This window comes from Myxine glutinosa, chromosome 1 (genome assembly GCF_964187855.1).
Source record: "Myxine glutinosa chromosome 1, kmMyxGlut1.1, whole genome shotgun sequence".
NCBI classification, from domain to species: Eukaryota; Metazoa; Chordata; class Myxini; order Myxiniformes; family Myxinidae; genus Myxine; species Myxine glutinosa.
In genome coordinates, this window is record NC_136261.1 from 104,061,067 (window position 1) to 104,076,697 (window position 15,631).

Genomic DNA, 15,631 nt, shown 5'->3' on the forward strand with positions numbered 1-15,631 from the left:
ATTTACATGTGGTTTACTAATTAAGAGGAGATCCTCAGCTTTCCATTGATACCTTCCATGCATCATTGCTGTCACACATGACTGAGTACATGTTCATTGAAAATGACAAGTTCAAATCGCATTTTTACAAGTTTGGCTAATCGATGCATGTCATGATAATTGGTTGCAAAATGAACGTCAGATGTGAACTTTTCTCAGGAATGGTTGGCCTTTATGCATCCACACCTTCAACGTGTCCACCTCCCCTTTCAACACAAAGCTCACAGCGGCGTAGCATGCCCTGAACTGCTCGTCTCACCAAAGCCGGGTCATTGCGCAAAGCATCCACTTCATGTCGAATACGGCCCTGCAATTCGTCAAGATCACGGGGAGGAGTTGCGAACACCATGTTCTTCAAATGTCCCCAAAGGAAATAATCACATGGTGTGAGGGCAGGTGATCTTGGTGGCCATTCCACTGCATGGTTGAGGGCCATGACTCGGTCTCCAAAGAGTTCCTTCAGTCGATCTCGGACAGCGATAAGACGATAAGACGATGTGCTAGGGCACTGTCTTGGGCCCACCAGAGATATCTGAAGACACCACAAACCTGTCGCTCAAAGTTCTCCTCCCACCAGATCATCTGCAGATACCTGTTACCATTGACATTCCTTTGAAAGAAAAATGGTCCGATCACCTGACCACTTCCACAAAGTCCCAACCAAACAGTCCACTTTTGTCGATTAATGTTGGTGTCAAAATAAATTCCGGGGGTTGTCCTGTCGATGCATATTCAAGAACATTATGGGTATTGACCTTGCTGTCCATGGGGAAAGCAGTTTCGTTGCCGATAACAAGATACCGCAGGAAATTGACATCTGCTTCGCAACGTGCTATCAACCATCTGGCAAGCACCAGCCTCCTGGCAAAATCCCCTGGCGTAAGTTGATGCCGGATGTGAATCCGATATGGATGTTGGTGGAGGTCCAGTCTTGTGATTCTGTTGAATGTTGCCGAAGGCAATCCCGTCCCATTTCGTCTTGTGCTGGTATCCCTAGGATGCTCCAAAACTTGCTGCCTTACTGCTGCAATGTTCATTTCCGATCGCCCAGTGCGCCTCCTACCAGAATTCTCCTTGTTGCGGGTTGAGGCTAGTGCCATGCTCTTGGTATTTTCTAACATTCGCCCAGATGATTTTGGCTGCTGGAGGCTCCCGTTCTGGGAAACGTTCCCTGAACGCATCACAAGTTCGCTGCAAACTTCCAGTTTGGTGAAAGGTTGTAACCATGAAGGTCCGCTTTTCAGTCGTAAGTTGAAACCATCTTTTCAATGACTCAGACTGTCTCCGAACCCATACACTGTCGGCCCATCTTAAATACCAATCTTAAACAAAGGATGATGCAACCGACGATTACCAGACCAGCTTAACAATTTTACATAATCAACTTGGCAGTCGACAAGTAATGCGTCCATTTAAAACTGTCTTGCACTGATTAGCCAAACTTGTAAAAATGCGATTTGAACTTGTCATTTTCAATGAACATGTACTCGGTCATGTGTGACAGCAATGATGCATGAAAGGCATCAATGTAAAGTTGAGGATCTCCTCATAATTGGTAAACCACATGTTAATTGTCAAACTAAATAACCTTTGCATATTAACCCCTTGAATTCGGATTACCTTTTTTTTTGATACGCACTGTAGATTTAGGTATATCTGCATAGGTAAGTGCTTTGATTGTCGTGCTGGAGAATCTCGATGTAATAAGTTCTGTCAGCCCAGATGTCGGATCAGTTGGGTATGTGTCCCCGCCACGAGGGGGCGGGACTTGTTAACTAGCGTGGCGATTATGCTAATTCCATTGTATGTCGTTTCCCTCTGTGATTTATCCATTGTCCCTTATGGCAACACATCACATACATTAGTTCGCCCCATTAGCGCACACATTAATTAAATCCCCCTCCGCCACAAAATGATAAAACTGACCGGAAGAGCAGACAGCAAGCGGCCGCGCAGTGGTACACCATGGCGACCAGACATCGACCAGGCAGATAATAGCCACGCCCAGAAGGACTCTTGATTGACAGGGGGGAGGGGCAAGTAAGACCAGGTCGCTAATTGGAGAGTAGGGAAGGACGTGTGATTGGTCGGGGGAGGGGCAGAAAGCTTCCCTGTAATTGGTGGAAGGAGCGACTCACTGATTGGCCACCGACCGATGGCATGACACGAGGGGAAAAAAGCACTCGGCCAATGAGAGGACTCCAACGCGATCGGAAGAGTCAAGAGGTCAAGGGGTGCCGCGCTGGTTGGAGGAGAGGAGGGTTGATGTCACGTGACGCTCGCTCGCCGGCATTTCTCTCTCTTCCCTTTGCCCTCTTGCGTTGGACTGTCCCTTTGCTCTGGACCTTCTCTTGTGTTGGACCTCGTCCCGTTTGGACCCTCACTTGTTAGACGTTGGAAAGACGTTGGCGCGCCGACGATTCTCTTTCCCGGCATTCACGCAAGGACCTCGCGAACGATCGTGTGGGGATGCGAGGCTTGCTGTGCAGTGGCGTAAGTGAGCCTGGTGGAGCGCGAACGGGGACGGAATGAGGCCTACTCCCCACCAACATCGGAGCCGCGGTTGGACGACTGTGTTCGGAGCCGGACCATCCCGGAAAATTCCTTACGGACGCTGACTGCCAGACAGAGATAAGTCCCCACGAAAGAACACAACGTTTTATTTTATTCTCCATTCCTTTGTCTTGTATTTGAAATGAGGTGTGCGGGATCCCGATTTAGGAGCATTATTTATTTATCGTCGCATTCATTGTTCTCCGGTTCCATAAAATAAACGTGTTTCTTTTTGTACATTTAATTTGGTGTTCGCTTGATTTAATCTCCACAGGTTTGAGGGCTGCCGTCGGAACCGTGAGGTAAGGAACTTCAGCATCCTCCCCACCCTCCTCCCTCCCCGCGTGTATGAACTCTGCCATATTTGAACTGAACGCCTCCAGAGTTAAAGTTTGCTTGGTTAATCTGTTTCCTTGGTCGGTTTTTTAAATCACGAGGAACGCGACAATACATTCATATGTATGTATGTTACACAGACAAACAGCGTGTCTTTATTGTGAAGACATTTTACAAAACGGAGAATAAGAGACGTGCTGCATTTTTGAAGAGCACTTTCACCGTTTAATAAAACGAGACACAGTGGCCAACGTTATAAAGCGCTTTGAAACCACTGGTTCAGTTAAAGACCTGGTAAGACCTGGAAGACCAAGGTCCATCTGCACCGAAGAAAACAAACAGGTTGTTGAAGCTGCTTTTAAACAAAGTCAAAAAAGTCTACCAGGCGAGCTAAACAAGAAATTGGCATTTCAAGAACATCCATTCAGAGGATGCTTCACGAGCTCAACTTGAAACCATATCATCCTCATTTGCTCCATGCTATGACTGAAGACGATCCAGATCAGCGAGTAGTGTTTTGCAAAATTTTTAGACAAAAATGTGAAGGGGATGACACCTTTCCTGAAAAATTATTTTGGAGTAATGAAGCAACTTTTAAGTTGAATGGCCATGTCAATCGGCACAACACTGTTTATTGGGTAAGTGAAAATCCACACGTTGAAATTGAAAAGGATGTCAACACCACAGGTGTCACCGTTTGGGTTGGGATTTGTGCTGCTGGTCTTGTGGGGCCGTTCTTTTTCGACCAAACAGTGACAAGTGAGAGTTATGTGGCCATGCTGAACAACAAATTTCTTACAGCTGAAGCTATCTGGCCGAATATTGACGAAATGTGGTTCTAGCATGATGGGGGCACCAGCCCATTATAGTATCGTTGCATGCAATTGGTTGGATGAACATTTCCCTCAATGGTGGATTGGTCGCCGTGGACAAGTCGAGTACCTTCCCGATTACCAGATCTTACTCCACCGGATTTTTTCCTCTGTAGCACTCTAAAGAATGTGGTTTACACTCAGAAATGCCGGACAATTGAGCAACTTAAACAGAAAATTATTGATGCTTGTGCACAAATGACTGTGGATTTATGTTGGAAGGTTTTGCTACTCTGTAGTGAAAAGAGTTGATAAATGTATTAATGAGAATGGGCAGCACTGTGAACAATTTTTGAAACAGCCTCTGTTTCGTTGTGTGTCTAAATATTATGTTCTGCGCATACATTGCATACATACTGTTGTGGATATGAGGATTGTGTTTTTTTAATTGTTTTATTGTGGACCCTCCTTCCTCCATTTGTTGTTGTATAAAGGTCAAAGGTCGTGCCCGTAGTTATTTCACAAGCCACCACATAGCCAATAATAGATTTCCTCCTTGTTGACAGTTATTTCCTTATTCTGTTTAGTAGGGTAAGGCCTTGTCTTCCATTAATTTGACACTCCATTGCACCGCATTAAATTAGGTATATCCCTCCGACATGGCATCTTCAAAGTGCCAGGTTTGCCAGGTTTGCTGCAATTGCCAACTGCATTTGGGCGGTTTTCTTCATTCGCCATTGCTGCCCTTTGGCTGGGGCTAGCTCGAATCGCCCCAAAACCACCATTAGCCACGAGGTAAGGTCGGGGGAGAAAGGCGTGTCTCCACCTCGTCATAGAGGGGAGGAGTGAACCAGCCCTTGCCGACCAACCCAGAACGAGGGGTTGGCTTTAGAGGGTGGAGAGAGAACGTTTGGGGGAGGTTCGCAAAAGGGTCAAGGGTGGGGCTTATATAACCCGCGAGAGACGCCCCCAGAGAGAGTCGAGGAGGGAGGAGATCAGATCACAGACAAGCCTGAAGAGAGTCCTGCGAGTTTGTGAGAGAGGGAGAGAGAACCCGTCATGCCAGACCCCCCACCAGCAGTGTTGGCTCCACCGGGCAGCTCCGACCCGTTACCCTGCGCACACCACAGGATCGGTGGCATCGGCGGCCATCGAGGTCCAGCCCGATGTCCCGTGCGGGATCAAGCTCCAGCCAGCTCCGTGCCTTCCTCCCCCTCCAGCCACCCATCTCCAAGCCATTCATTCCTGCCTGCATTTCCCGTGTAAGTGTGAATGTTCGTCCGTCTTCCACATTGTCCTGGGGTTTATTAATTAAGCTTGTGTAGATAAGCTAGCATTTCACTGTGTTTCCTTGATTTCTTCTGTCATTATTTTATTATCCTTCCTTCTTCCTTGGTTTATTTGGTCCTGTAAATAGTAATAAATTATAATCGTATTTAAAACCTTTTTTTGTCTTCTTCTTCTTCTTCTTCTTCTTCTTCACATCCGCGTCGTCTTTGTCTTTTCCAAATTGAATATCTGTGGCACGATTTGGCCAACGTTCAGAATCGGGTCTAGTCATTGTAAAAACGGTTCGGGCCGTGGCGCCATCCGCTCGGCAAATTAACATCTTATCCGCGGGCCGTAACAATTGGTGCCGGGAGCGAGATGCGGACCTGAAGCGCTTCGTGCGCTCAAATTACGAGTGGGCCGAAATTTGTTTTATAAAATCTTAAATTGAACATCGTGCCATGGATAGTCAAGGCGGCGGGATGCCGGTGGGGGCATTAGAAGAGGGGTTTGGGGTAACCCAGGACCAGAGGGAAGAAATGGAGGAGAACAATGGTGAAGTGGTTGAGGAGGTTTCAGGTGCGCAAAATGGCGCCCTCGCGCACGTGGTTGTAGCGGCACCAAATTTAGCCACGCCCGTGGTCGCAGCAGCCGAGCCCGAGATGCCAGAGTACATGCGAGTCTTTATGATTCAAATGATGGCAAAAATGGATGCCCAAAGTGATAAATCCACCCGAGAGCAAAGAGAAATGGGTGGCCAATTGAGAGACGGGTTAAACAATATGGGAAATAAATTTGAGGGGCTCGGAAGCAAATTGGAGGGACTCGGAAGCAAATTGGAGGGGCTCGGAAGCAAATTTAAGGGATTTGGAAGTGGGGTAGGGGACAAACTGGGGGGCATGGTTGGCCAAGCCAAAGAAATTAATGAGGTGAGGGAAGCCAAGAGGGAGGTTGGCCGCAGGTTGGGCGGGGGGAGCACACGGGTGCACGACGAGGTAACGCGGGTCGAGGAGCACTGGTTGAGTGAAGTGGAGAAAAGCGCGGGTAAAATGACGGGTATAGAGATCGCGACCCGGGGTATGGGGCAGCCGGCGACCGTTGAGGTAGAAGAGGGAATTTTAATAAAGCCAACGGTCGTCGAGGTGAATAAAGAAAAAGTGCTGGGAATTATAATTGAAGAGATGACGGAGGTAGCCTGGGAATTGCAGGGAGAAATGGATTATGTACAAAGTCCCTGCTCACATCACGATGCTGTGCTTAACCCAAATGGAAGTTTGCAGGTGCGCGTGGAGAAAAGGATCCCCCAGGTGAGTCGTGCTGTGTATTGTGCGGGGAGATTTTGTGGAAGGATGTTTGGCGACAAGAGAATTGTCGCGCGATTGGGATCAATATGGCACCCGGGCGTTGGTGAAGGGTCCCGTGTGAGTGGAAATGGCGTGCATGTGAGGAAAAAGTGTGCGTCGGCGAGTGGGTGTGTTATAAAGTGTGGGAGTGAAACCGAGTGCGAGCGAGAATGCACGGTGGGTTGTACGGAGTATGACACGAGGAGTGAGTTGGTGGTGGAGCGGGTGCGAGGATGCACGTATGGGATGAACGGCGAGGGTGTGCGAGAAAGCACACCTGAGTTGGTGGTGGCGCGAGTGCGAGAGAGCACATCGGAGCGCGGTAGTGGGTGGATGCAGGAGTGCACACCCATGGTGAGTGGTACGGAGTACGTACCGACGAGGGAGAGTGCGCAAGACGGTGCGCGAGGTGTGTTAAGGGAGTGTGCGAATGGCGAGTGTGCGCGAGAGGTGTGGTGTGTAATGGGGAGTGCGTTGGTGGAATGGACGGAGTGTGTGGGATGCACTGGAGGCGCCGAGACGCCAGGTTTTGTGAGTGTGAAACGGGTCGCGTATGCAAGTGAAGCATCGACGTTGACCAGGTTAGCAGCTAGGGCGACGGGTAGCGGGCGCTCGGTGCGCGGAGCCCTTTGGCTTTGTTGGATGCGAAGCCTCGCGTGGATCAATGCTGCGTCGCCCCGCTTCGGGGCGTTGCGCACGATTCGGGCCTGGCCCCGCCCCGCACGGTCGAGTCCGGGCCTTGTCGGGCGAGGCGACCGGTCCGGTTCAAGGGCGAGTAGGAGGAAGCGGCACGGAGCCCCCTGGCGGGTGCGGGATTCCGACCGGGCGAGATTGAGCCATCGGGCCCGGGACCGCGAGATGCCGCGCCGAGATGGTGCGTGGAATCTCGGCCCGACCAAACCACCTCCCTTGAACCAAAAGCCGGACGGATTCAACCTGCAGGCGACCAAACCACCCGAATTCATTGCTCGGCTTTGCGAAGCCGAGTTTAATGATGTCATGACGCACCGAGGCTAGGATATAGCGGACTGTGATGATGATGATACTGATAGTGTTTTTGGATTCGAAATTTTGGGATAGAAAATTTTTGATTGGCTGGAATTTGGTGTGCAAAATTGGTAGTGAGAGATACCCGATGTGGTGGGATGGCAACTCTGCCATCTCTCACAGCGGGAGCAAAGGAGCACTAGTTTTATGGGGTTGGCAGTGAAAACTAGCCCGGGAGGGTTAGGATAATGATAGGGATCTAGAGAAGATGACAATAGGTAACGTTAAGATTAGGTAGTGACAATGATACCGGTAGTGGGGACGCAGGTAGATTAGTTTGGATGATAATGACGTGGTATGTGCTTAGTTTAAAGGGAAGACGGGGAGCACTAAGTTAGCAGGGCAACAGGGAGTTCAGATGATGCCGTGTGTGTGGTTAAAAGGTGTGATTGCACAGGTGTGCAACTGAACAGGTGTATGGAGCAGTGTATGAGGGAGTGATGGTGATGTGTGTTGTGTTGACCCAAATGGTCCAGGGAGGAAGGAGGGTGCAGGTGGCACCAGGTGTGATTGCACAGGTGTGCAACAACAGGTGAATGGATAACAGGTGTATGGAATAAATGGTCTGGAGTATATGGAGTATTGGAATGGATGGTCGTGGAGTGAGTATGGTGGAAACTGTGGAGTGGAGTGGATGGTGCGAAGGTGTGAATGGGGGAAGAATGGACCCCCATCACGAATACCCGGGGAGGGTAGTGTAAGTGTTAGGTAGAGGGTATAGGTAAATTGTGGTTGGATATTGGCATCTGTGGTGTGTGGTGGAAGAATGGTGATTGAATGGGTGCATTAGTGTTGTGGAAATGGCTGGGTGTGTAGCCTGTTAGTGTGTATAGTTGGTTGGGCACTGCACCACTGTGAGGATGTCGGCCAGGTGAGGCCGCAGGTGGGCTCTGGGAGCCGGTAGTTGTTGTGGATGGGGCCGGAGGATCCGGAGGACGGACCCGGGTAGCCCAGTGCCAGAGGGCACCAAGGGGTGACAGAGCCAGGAGGGGCCTTCCCCAATTAGATAGGTTAGGTCAAGGAGCTAGGTAAGCTCGGGTGGCAACTACAGTGGTGGAGGTGTGCAGGTGGGTAGACCTGCTGGGAGAGCTACACGACTCAGCCCTGAAATTGTGCAAGGGCACAGGGAGTTGCATCGGGGGAGTGAGACCCCAAATTGAGGAAGCACCACAGTTTGGGCAATGGGAATTTGGTTCTTAAAACCGCATAGAGTAAGATGGCCAATGGTTTGGCAGAGAAAGACCCCGGGTAGTGTAAAGAGTATTAAAGTCATTTAGAAGGTAGTTAGGATGGAGATCTCGCACCATCTGCATCCATTCACCTGAGGTGACAGGACTCCACACCATGCCATGTTTTTGTTATTTTTATTGAGCAAATGTTTGGAATGTGAGACGCATCATGACGTGGGTGTGACATTGTGCTGATGTTCCATCTCTTCCTCCTTATGAGGATTGAGGATGAATTGGGTGATGGCAAATTTTGGTTAGAGGGTGACAAATTTGGTATAGGAGAGAGTGGGGAGACGTGACAGTAGTGACGAATTTGTAAATGTGTAGATTGTTGTAAACATGGGGTAAGGGCAAGGGTAGAGTAGGTGACAGGGGGGGGTGACGTACGGTAGGGACGAGCTTTTCTCGGCTCCGTCTCCATACGCACCTCGCCTTGCATTGCCTTTATTGATGTGTACCCTTGAGACCTTACCCCTCGCTCATCTGTCTTTTTCCCCCCCTTGTCTCCCACACGAGGACTGTGCGCCACTGGGCGCCGAGGGGAGCGTGCGTGAGTCCGCCATTGGGTGCCCGAAACTCCCGGAACCAGCTGTCTGCATCGATGCACCACCTTATGGACCACATGTCTGTGGCTGAGCACCACTGATGGACCCCATAGGTTGGGGCATGGCCCCTCTGCTGGAACCGGCCATGAAGGCCCGAGATCTTGCTGGCGGACCTTGGTCACAGGGCACCTATGCCCCACAGGTGAACCACACATAGTCGGCCCTGTGGGCCATAAAAAAAAAAAATGGACACGTTCTGTGCAAGTTTCCTTTTATTGCAAATAGGCTGCCAGCAAAGAAGATGACAACATCAGGAAGAGAGCATTAGCCAGCAGAGGGAGCCGAAGAGCAAGACACCACCAAGGGTTTGTTTAGTTATTTTTTATTATTGAACTCCAATGACCGTGCACCGATTGGTGCTTGAGGGTGTTTTGGTGCGTTTTGGGTGCTTCATGTTGCGTCGATGCAGAGCAGACTGTCTCCCCCCCCCCAAAAGAACAATCACATGTCCTGGGTTGTGTTTTGTAAATAAAATAGAGTCATTGTAAATAATGCGCCCCCACCGTAAATGTATAGTTTGAAGACAATTCCGCAATTTGGTTAGCTGTGGGCGTGAGTCTGTTAGGTAGGGTGCAATGGAGCAGCGGGACATATTTATTTATGTTTTAAAACTACACTCAGGGTCAGGTTAAATGTAGGGGGAACTACACCTACGTGCCACACTAAAAGTAAAGGTAAGAGGCCCGGGACGTGCCTAAGAGGAGGAGGGTGCAGTATTGTGGATATGAGGATTGTGTTTTTTTATTGTTTTATTGTGGACCCTCCTTCCTCCATTTGTTGTTGTATAAAGGTCAAAGGTCATGCCCGTAGTTATTTCCCAAGCACCCACGTAGCCAATAATAGATTTCCTCCTTGTTGACAGTTATTTCCTTATTCTGTGTAGTAGGGTAAGGCCTTGTCTTCCATTAATTTGACACTCCATTGCACCGCATTAAATAAGGTAGATCCCTCCGACATGGCATCTTCAAAGTGCCAGGTTTGCCAGGTTTGCTGCAATTGCCAACTGCATTTGGGCGGTGTGAACCAGCCTTTGCCGACCAACCCAGAACGAGGGGTTGGCTTTAGAGGGCGGAGAGAGAACGTTTGGGGGAGGTTCGCAAAAGGGTCAAGGGTGGGGCTTATATAACCCGCGAGAGACGCCCCCAGAGAGAGTCGAGGAGGGAGGAGATCAGATCACAGACAAGCCTGAAGAGAGTCCTGCGAGTTTGTGAGAGAGGGAGAGAGAACCCGTCACGCCAGACCCCCCACCAGCAGCGTTGGCTCCACCAGGCAGCTCCGACCCGTTACCCCGCGCACACCACAGGATCGGTGGCATCGGCGGCCGTCGAGGTCCAGTCCGACGTCCCGTGCGGGATCAAGCTCCAGCCAGCTCCGTGCCTTCCTCCCCCTCCAGCCACCCATCTCCAAGCCATTCATTCCTGCCTGCATTTCCCGTGTAAGTGTGAATGTTCGTCCGTCTTCCACGTTGTCCTGGGGTTTATTAATTAAGCTTGTGTAGATAAGCTAGCATTTCACTGTGTCTCCTTGATTCCTTCTGTCATTATTTTATTATCCTTCCTTCTTTCTTGGTTTCTTTGGTCCTGTAAATAGTAATAAATTATAATCGTATTTAAAACCTTTTTTGTCTTCTTCTTCTTCTTCTTCACATCTGCGTCGTCTTTGTCTTTTCCAAATTGAATATCTGTGGCACGATTTGGCCAACGTTCAGAATCGGGTCTAGTCATTGTAAAAACGGTTCAGGCCGCGGCGCCATCCGCTCGGCAAATTAACATCTTATCCGCGGTCCGTAACAATACATTATGATCTGCTAATAAAAAATTTCTGCTTAAATATGGATTCGCTGACTGCCCTATTACTTCTGGGCAACTTCTGGCAACTGCCCTATTACTTCTGGGCCACCCTGTATATATACATACATATGTATGTATGTATTTATTGTTACGTTTGTGGGGGTAGGTGATGACATACCATAGTGGAGATAGATCTGTGTAGGGTAGCATGGACCGCGTGCTAGTAGGAAGCCAATCTCGATGTATTTAAGTAGAAAAACTGTGAGCTTAAGATAGTTTCTGTGTCTTCACACGGGGGGTGGAGCTTGTGTTAAATAGGTGGGGTGAAGATTAGTTTCTCCCAGTATGTGATTGGCACCTGTGATTTTCCCAATGTTTTTTTTATAATTGCAACAAAGCCAGCCATAAAACACACGTATTTAACCAACAACAACAACAACAATCGCCGACAGTACCCAGACATTACGATCGACGAGTAAACCCTGCCCCACCCCGCCCCAGTGAGCAGGACTAAGGAACAAGGCCACACCCCCAATGTGGGACGAGGGGCATGGAAACTATCGTAACCGGCAGACCACGCCCCGAGCTTCATCATTGTTCGGGAGGACATGGAGTGATGTAATGGAGCTCGGGCATTGGGCGGAGTGTGACAGGAGAGCGAGAGGGTTCACAAAGGAGGAAGTGAGCTCTCTCTCTCATGCTGGCTTTGGTCTGAGATGGTTGCTTTTGTCTCGGATGCGCTCGTGAAGGAAGCTTTCGGAGCTGTTGTGGGACTTTGGAATAATTGGAGGAGGAGGTGTTGTTGACGGTGGTGCTCTTCGCAGACAGAGGAGGTCGTGAGCAGGGCGAAGGGGGTTATCCTGTCTGCTTGCCTCACACCGGTGGTGGCTACAGACGGAAGCCTCTCCTCAGTGAAAGACACATGAAAGCCCGCTTGGAGTTTGCAAAAAAGCATTGAAAGAACTCTCAGACTGTGAGAAACAATATTCTGTGGTCTGATGAAACCAAGATTGAACTTCGGCTTCCGTCTGGCCACTCTGCCATAAAGCCCAGATCGGTGGGGTGTTGCAGTGATGGTTGTCCTTCTGGAAGTTTCTCCCATCTCCACACAGGATCTCTGGAGCTCAGCCAGAGTGACCATCGGGTTCTTGGTCACCTCTTACCAAGGCCCTTCTCCCCCGATTGCTCAGTTTGGCCGGGCGGCCAGCTCTAGGAAGAGTCCTGGTTGTTCCACACTTCTTCCATTTTAGAATTACTAGCAACAGTACCCGCCCTACGGGCGGGGCTTCAATTGGGAAGCCAAAATGAAAAGGTAAAATATCAGAAATTGAAGGCTTTTTTATTTTAAACGATTCATATAAACATCCGTTGAATCATATCACACGCAAATCATCAAAATCTAAACAGTACATGGCTAAACAGTACATGGATGATCACGTACCACGTACGTCTCACGTCTCGCTCGTTCTCATGTTGTCCCGATAATGATCCTTCCACAGGTTCACCGACGGAAACCTTGTTACGACTTTTACTTCCTCTAGACAGTCAAGTTCGCTCATCTTTTCGGTGCACCGGCACGAGCCGAGAACGGCCCTTGCATGGGCTGATCCGAGGATCTCATCAAACCGTCCGATCGGTAGTAGCGAAGGGCGGTGTGTACAAAGGGCAAGGACTTAATCAACACGAGCTGATGACTTGCGCTTACTGGGAATTCCTCGTTCGTGGGACACTGTCTCAAGCCCCAGTCCCCATCACGGATGGGGCTCAGCAGTTTACCCGAGCCTGACGGTGAAGGGCAAGGTACACGCTGGCCCGTCCAGTGTCGCGCACGTGCGGCCCCGGACATCGAAGGGCATTAAACGTTCATTAAACATTAAACGTTCATTAAACATTAAACGTTCATTAAAGGATTACGAAACGAAAAACATTACGAAATTATGTTCACACCGTCACGTCAAACACTACCGTGAACACACACATAGTCACAACATCGTCACAATGAGAACATCGTCACAATGAACGTTATGCGAACGCGAATGTTATGCGGGAGTCCAAACCTGAGAATTCTGGAGACCAAAGCTGAAATTGGGAAAACTAAATAGCCTATTTTACTCCCAGGGGTCCCAGGATTACCCATGCAAAATATCTTTGCGCTCGGTTCAGCAGTTTTTACAGTACCTTCAAACAGACAGACGGACATTTGGTGAATTATAGTAAGATGGAGGCCACTGTGCTCTTGGGAACCTTCAATGCAGCAGAAATTTTTTTGTAGGCTTCCCCAGATCTGTGCCTCGACACAATCCTGTCTCTGATCTCTGCAGGCAGTTCCTTCGACCTCATGGCTTGGTTTTTGCTCTGATATGCATTGTCAGATGTGAGACCTTATATAGACAAGTGTGTGCCTTTCCAAATCATGACCAATCAATTGAATTTACCACAGGTGGACTTCAATCAAGGTGTAGAAACATCTCAAAGATGAGAAATGGGAGGTACCTGAGCTCAATTTGCAGTGCCATAGCAAATGGTATGAATACTTATGTCAATGTGATATTTCAGTTTTTTCTTTTTAATAAATTTGCAAAACTTTCTAAAATCCTGTTTTCTCTTTGTCATTATGGGGTATTGAGTGTAGATTGATGAGGGAAAAAATGAATTTAAACGATTTCAGCATAAGGCTGCAACATAACAAAATGTGAAAAAAGTGAAGTGGTCTGAATACTTTCTGAATGCACTGTATGGATGTATGTATGTATGTATGTATGTATGTATCTATGTATGTATGTATGTATGCAAGGTCATTTGTGTAGTTTCGGAGAAGAGTACATCAGATATGAAGCTTGTCGCCAAGTTTCATCAAAATCGTGCATTTTTGATTATGATTGAAGTGTTTCCGGACTCACTGACTGACTGACTCATGGACATACAGACACTGACTGCTCAATCACATAAGCTCACCGGACTAAGGTCTAGGTGAGCTAAAGAATAATATTTAAAGAAAGGAAGCAAGTTAAAACAATAATTAAAGTTTTTGTTACTGCATCATGCCGTAAGTAATGCTCCAATTGATTAAAATAAAAAAAACACCTTTAGAGGCCATTTTCCCCGCAAGCGGGGGTTGGCCTTTTTCGGGAACTGTGGTTGTTGTTGTTTTTCGGTCCCCTTTTTGAAGCAATGTTTTACTTTTACAGCCGGATGCACCTTCCTGACGCCAACCCTTTTTGCCGCCTTTAACGACAAGCAGGGAATTACCAGTGAACTGGTACTCAATTAGCCGACCTCGGAAGGATATGTACAGGCTGAGTCAACTCCCCTGGCGTTAATTCAGCGATTAGACCGAGATTCGAACCCAGGATCTTATGTAATCCTAAGCCGGCACCCTAGCCGCTAGCCCAACACCAGGGACTCCAATTAATAGCAGCATTGAATTTACACACCAATGACAGATGAAAGGATGAGGTTCCAGCCAGTGATAAAAGCGCACAACTCCCCGATGCTCACATAGCTGTACATGTAAGCAGAGCCTGCCCGAGGCACTCGTGCACCAAACTCTGCAAAACACAGCCCTGCAAGCACCGAAGTTGCGGCTGCCACAAAAAAGGACAGCATGATGGATGGGCCAGACGCTTTCTTCGCCACTTCACCCGAGAGAACATACAAACCGGAACCCAGAGTGCTGCCAATCTGCGGATAAGACAATATTCAACCTTGTGAGTGAGGAGTGATGAAAAGTAATGCATTTTGACGAAGTTACCTTCGTGAAACGGTTGCACAAAATAATTTAAAGAGGCAAAGAACGAGAAATGAGAAAAATAAAAGTAGACAGTGTTTCAAATATCAAAGTTGTAAAACTCACCCCTAAAGCAATGAGGTCGATGGTAGAAAGGCAGCGATTCAGCTTCGTATCCTCATTATCAAAGGTGATTAATTTACGACGGGTAATGGATTTTGAAAAATATCATCTGCGAGAACATGGTGGCAACAGCAGTATGTCCGGTGCAGCGTATATATAAGGAGATGAAACCTAAAAAAAAAAAACAAAGTAGAAAAAATAGGTACAGGAAAAGGGAATAAATCATTGTTTGGGAACAAAATGTGCAAACACACACACGCACACGTATATATATATATATATATATATATATATATATATATGTATATATATATATATATATATATATATATATATATATATATATACATATATATATATATATATATATATATATATATATATATATATATATATATATATATATATATATATATATACATATATATATATATATATATATATATATATATAAAATTATATATAAAATTATATATACATATAAAATTATACATAAAATTATATATAAAATTATATATACATATATATATATACATATACATACATATACATACATACATATACATACATACATATAAATATATATATATATATATATATACATACAGACTTGGTATTTAATATGGAATTTGTTTTTTTTTCTTGACTTGGGTTTACTTTCTGAACTCAGTATATCAATCTGGTGAGTTTCTTTTACGCTTCGGTGATGTCTTTGTTGAAAGAACCATGTCACTGATTGTCTTTCGCAGCAAGAAGTC

General features: G+C 47.3%; 1 protein-coding gene across 1 annotated transcript in view; it reads right to left on the reverse strand.

Annotated features, from left to right (window-relative positions):
* LOC137412327 (cationic amino acid transporter 2-like) overlaps window positions 1-14,960 on the reverse strand; it is a gene marked incomplete at its 5' end in the record, with an annotated part of 113,322 nt that extends 98,362 nt beyond the window's left edge. Inside the window, 2 exons of the mRNA XM_078773307.1 lie at window positions 14,458-14,704; window positions 14,877-14,960. Coding sequence (XP_078629433.1) covers window positions 14,458-14,704; window positions 14,877-14,960 — 331 coding nt within the window. The remainder of the gene's footprint in view (window positions 1-14,457; window positions 14,705-14,876) is intronic.
* Window positions 14,961-15,631: the final 671 nt, after the last annotated feature.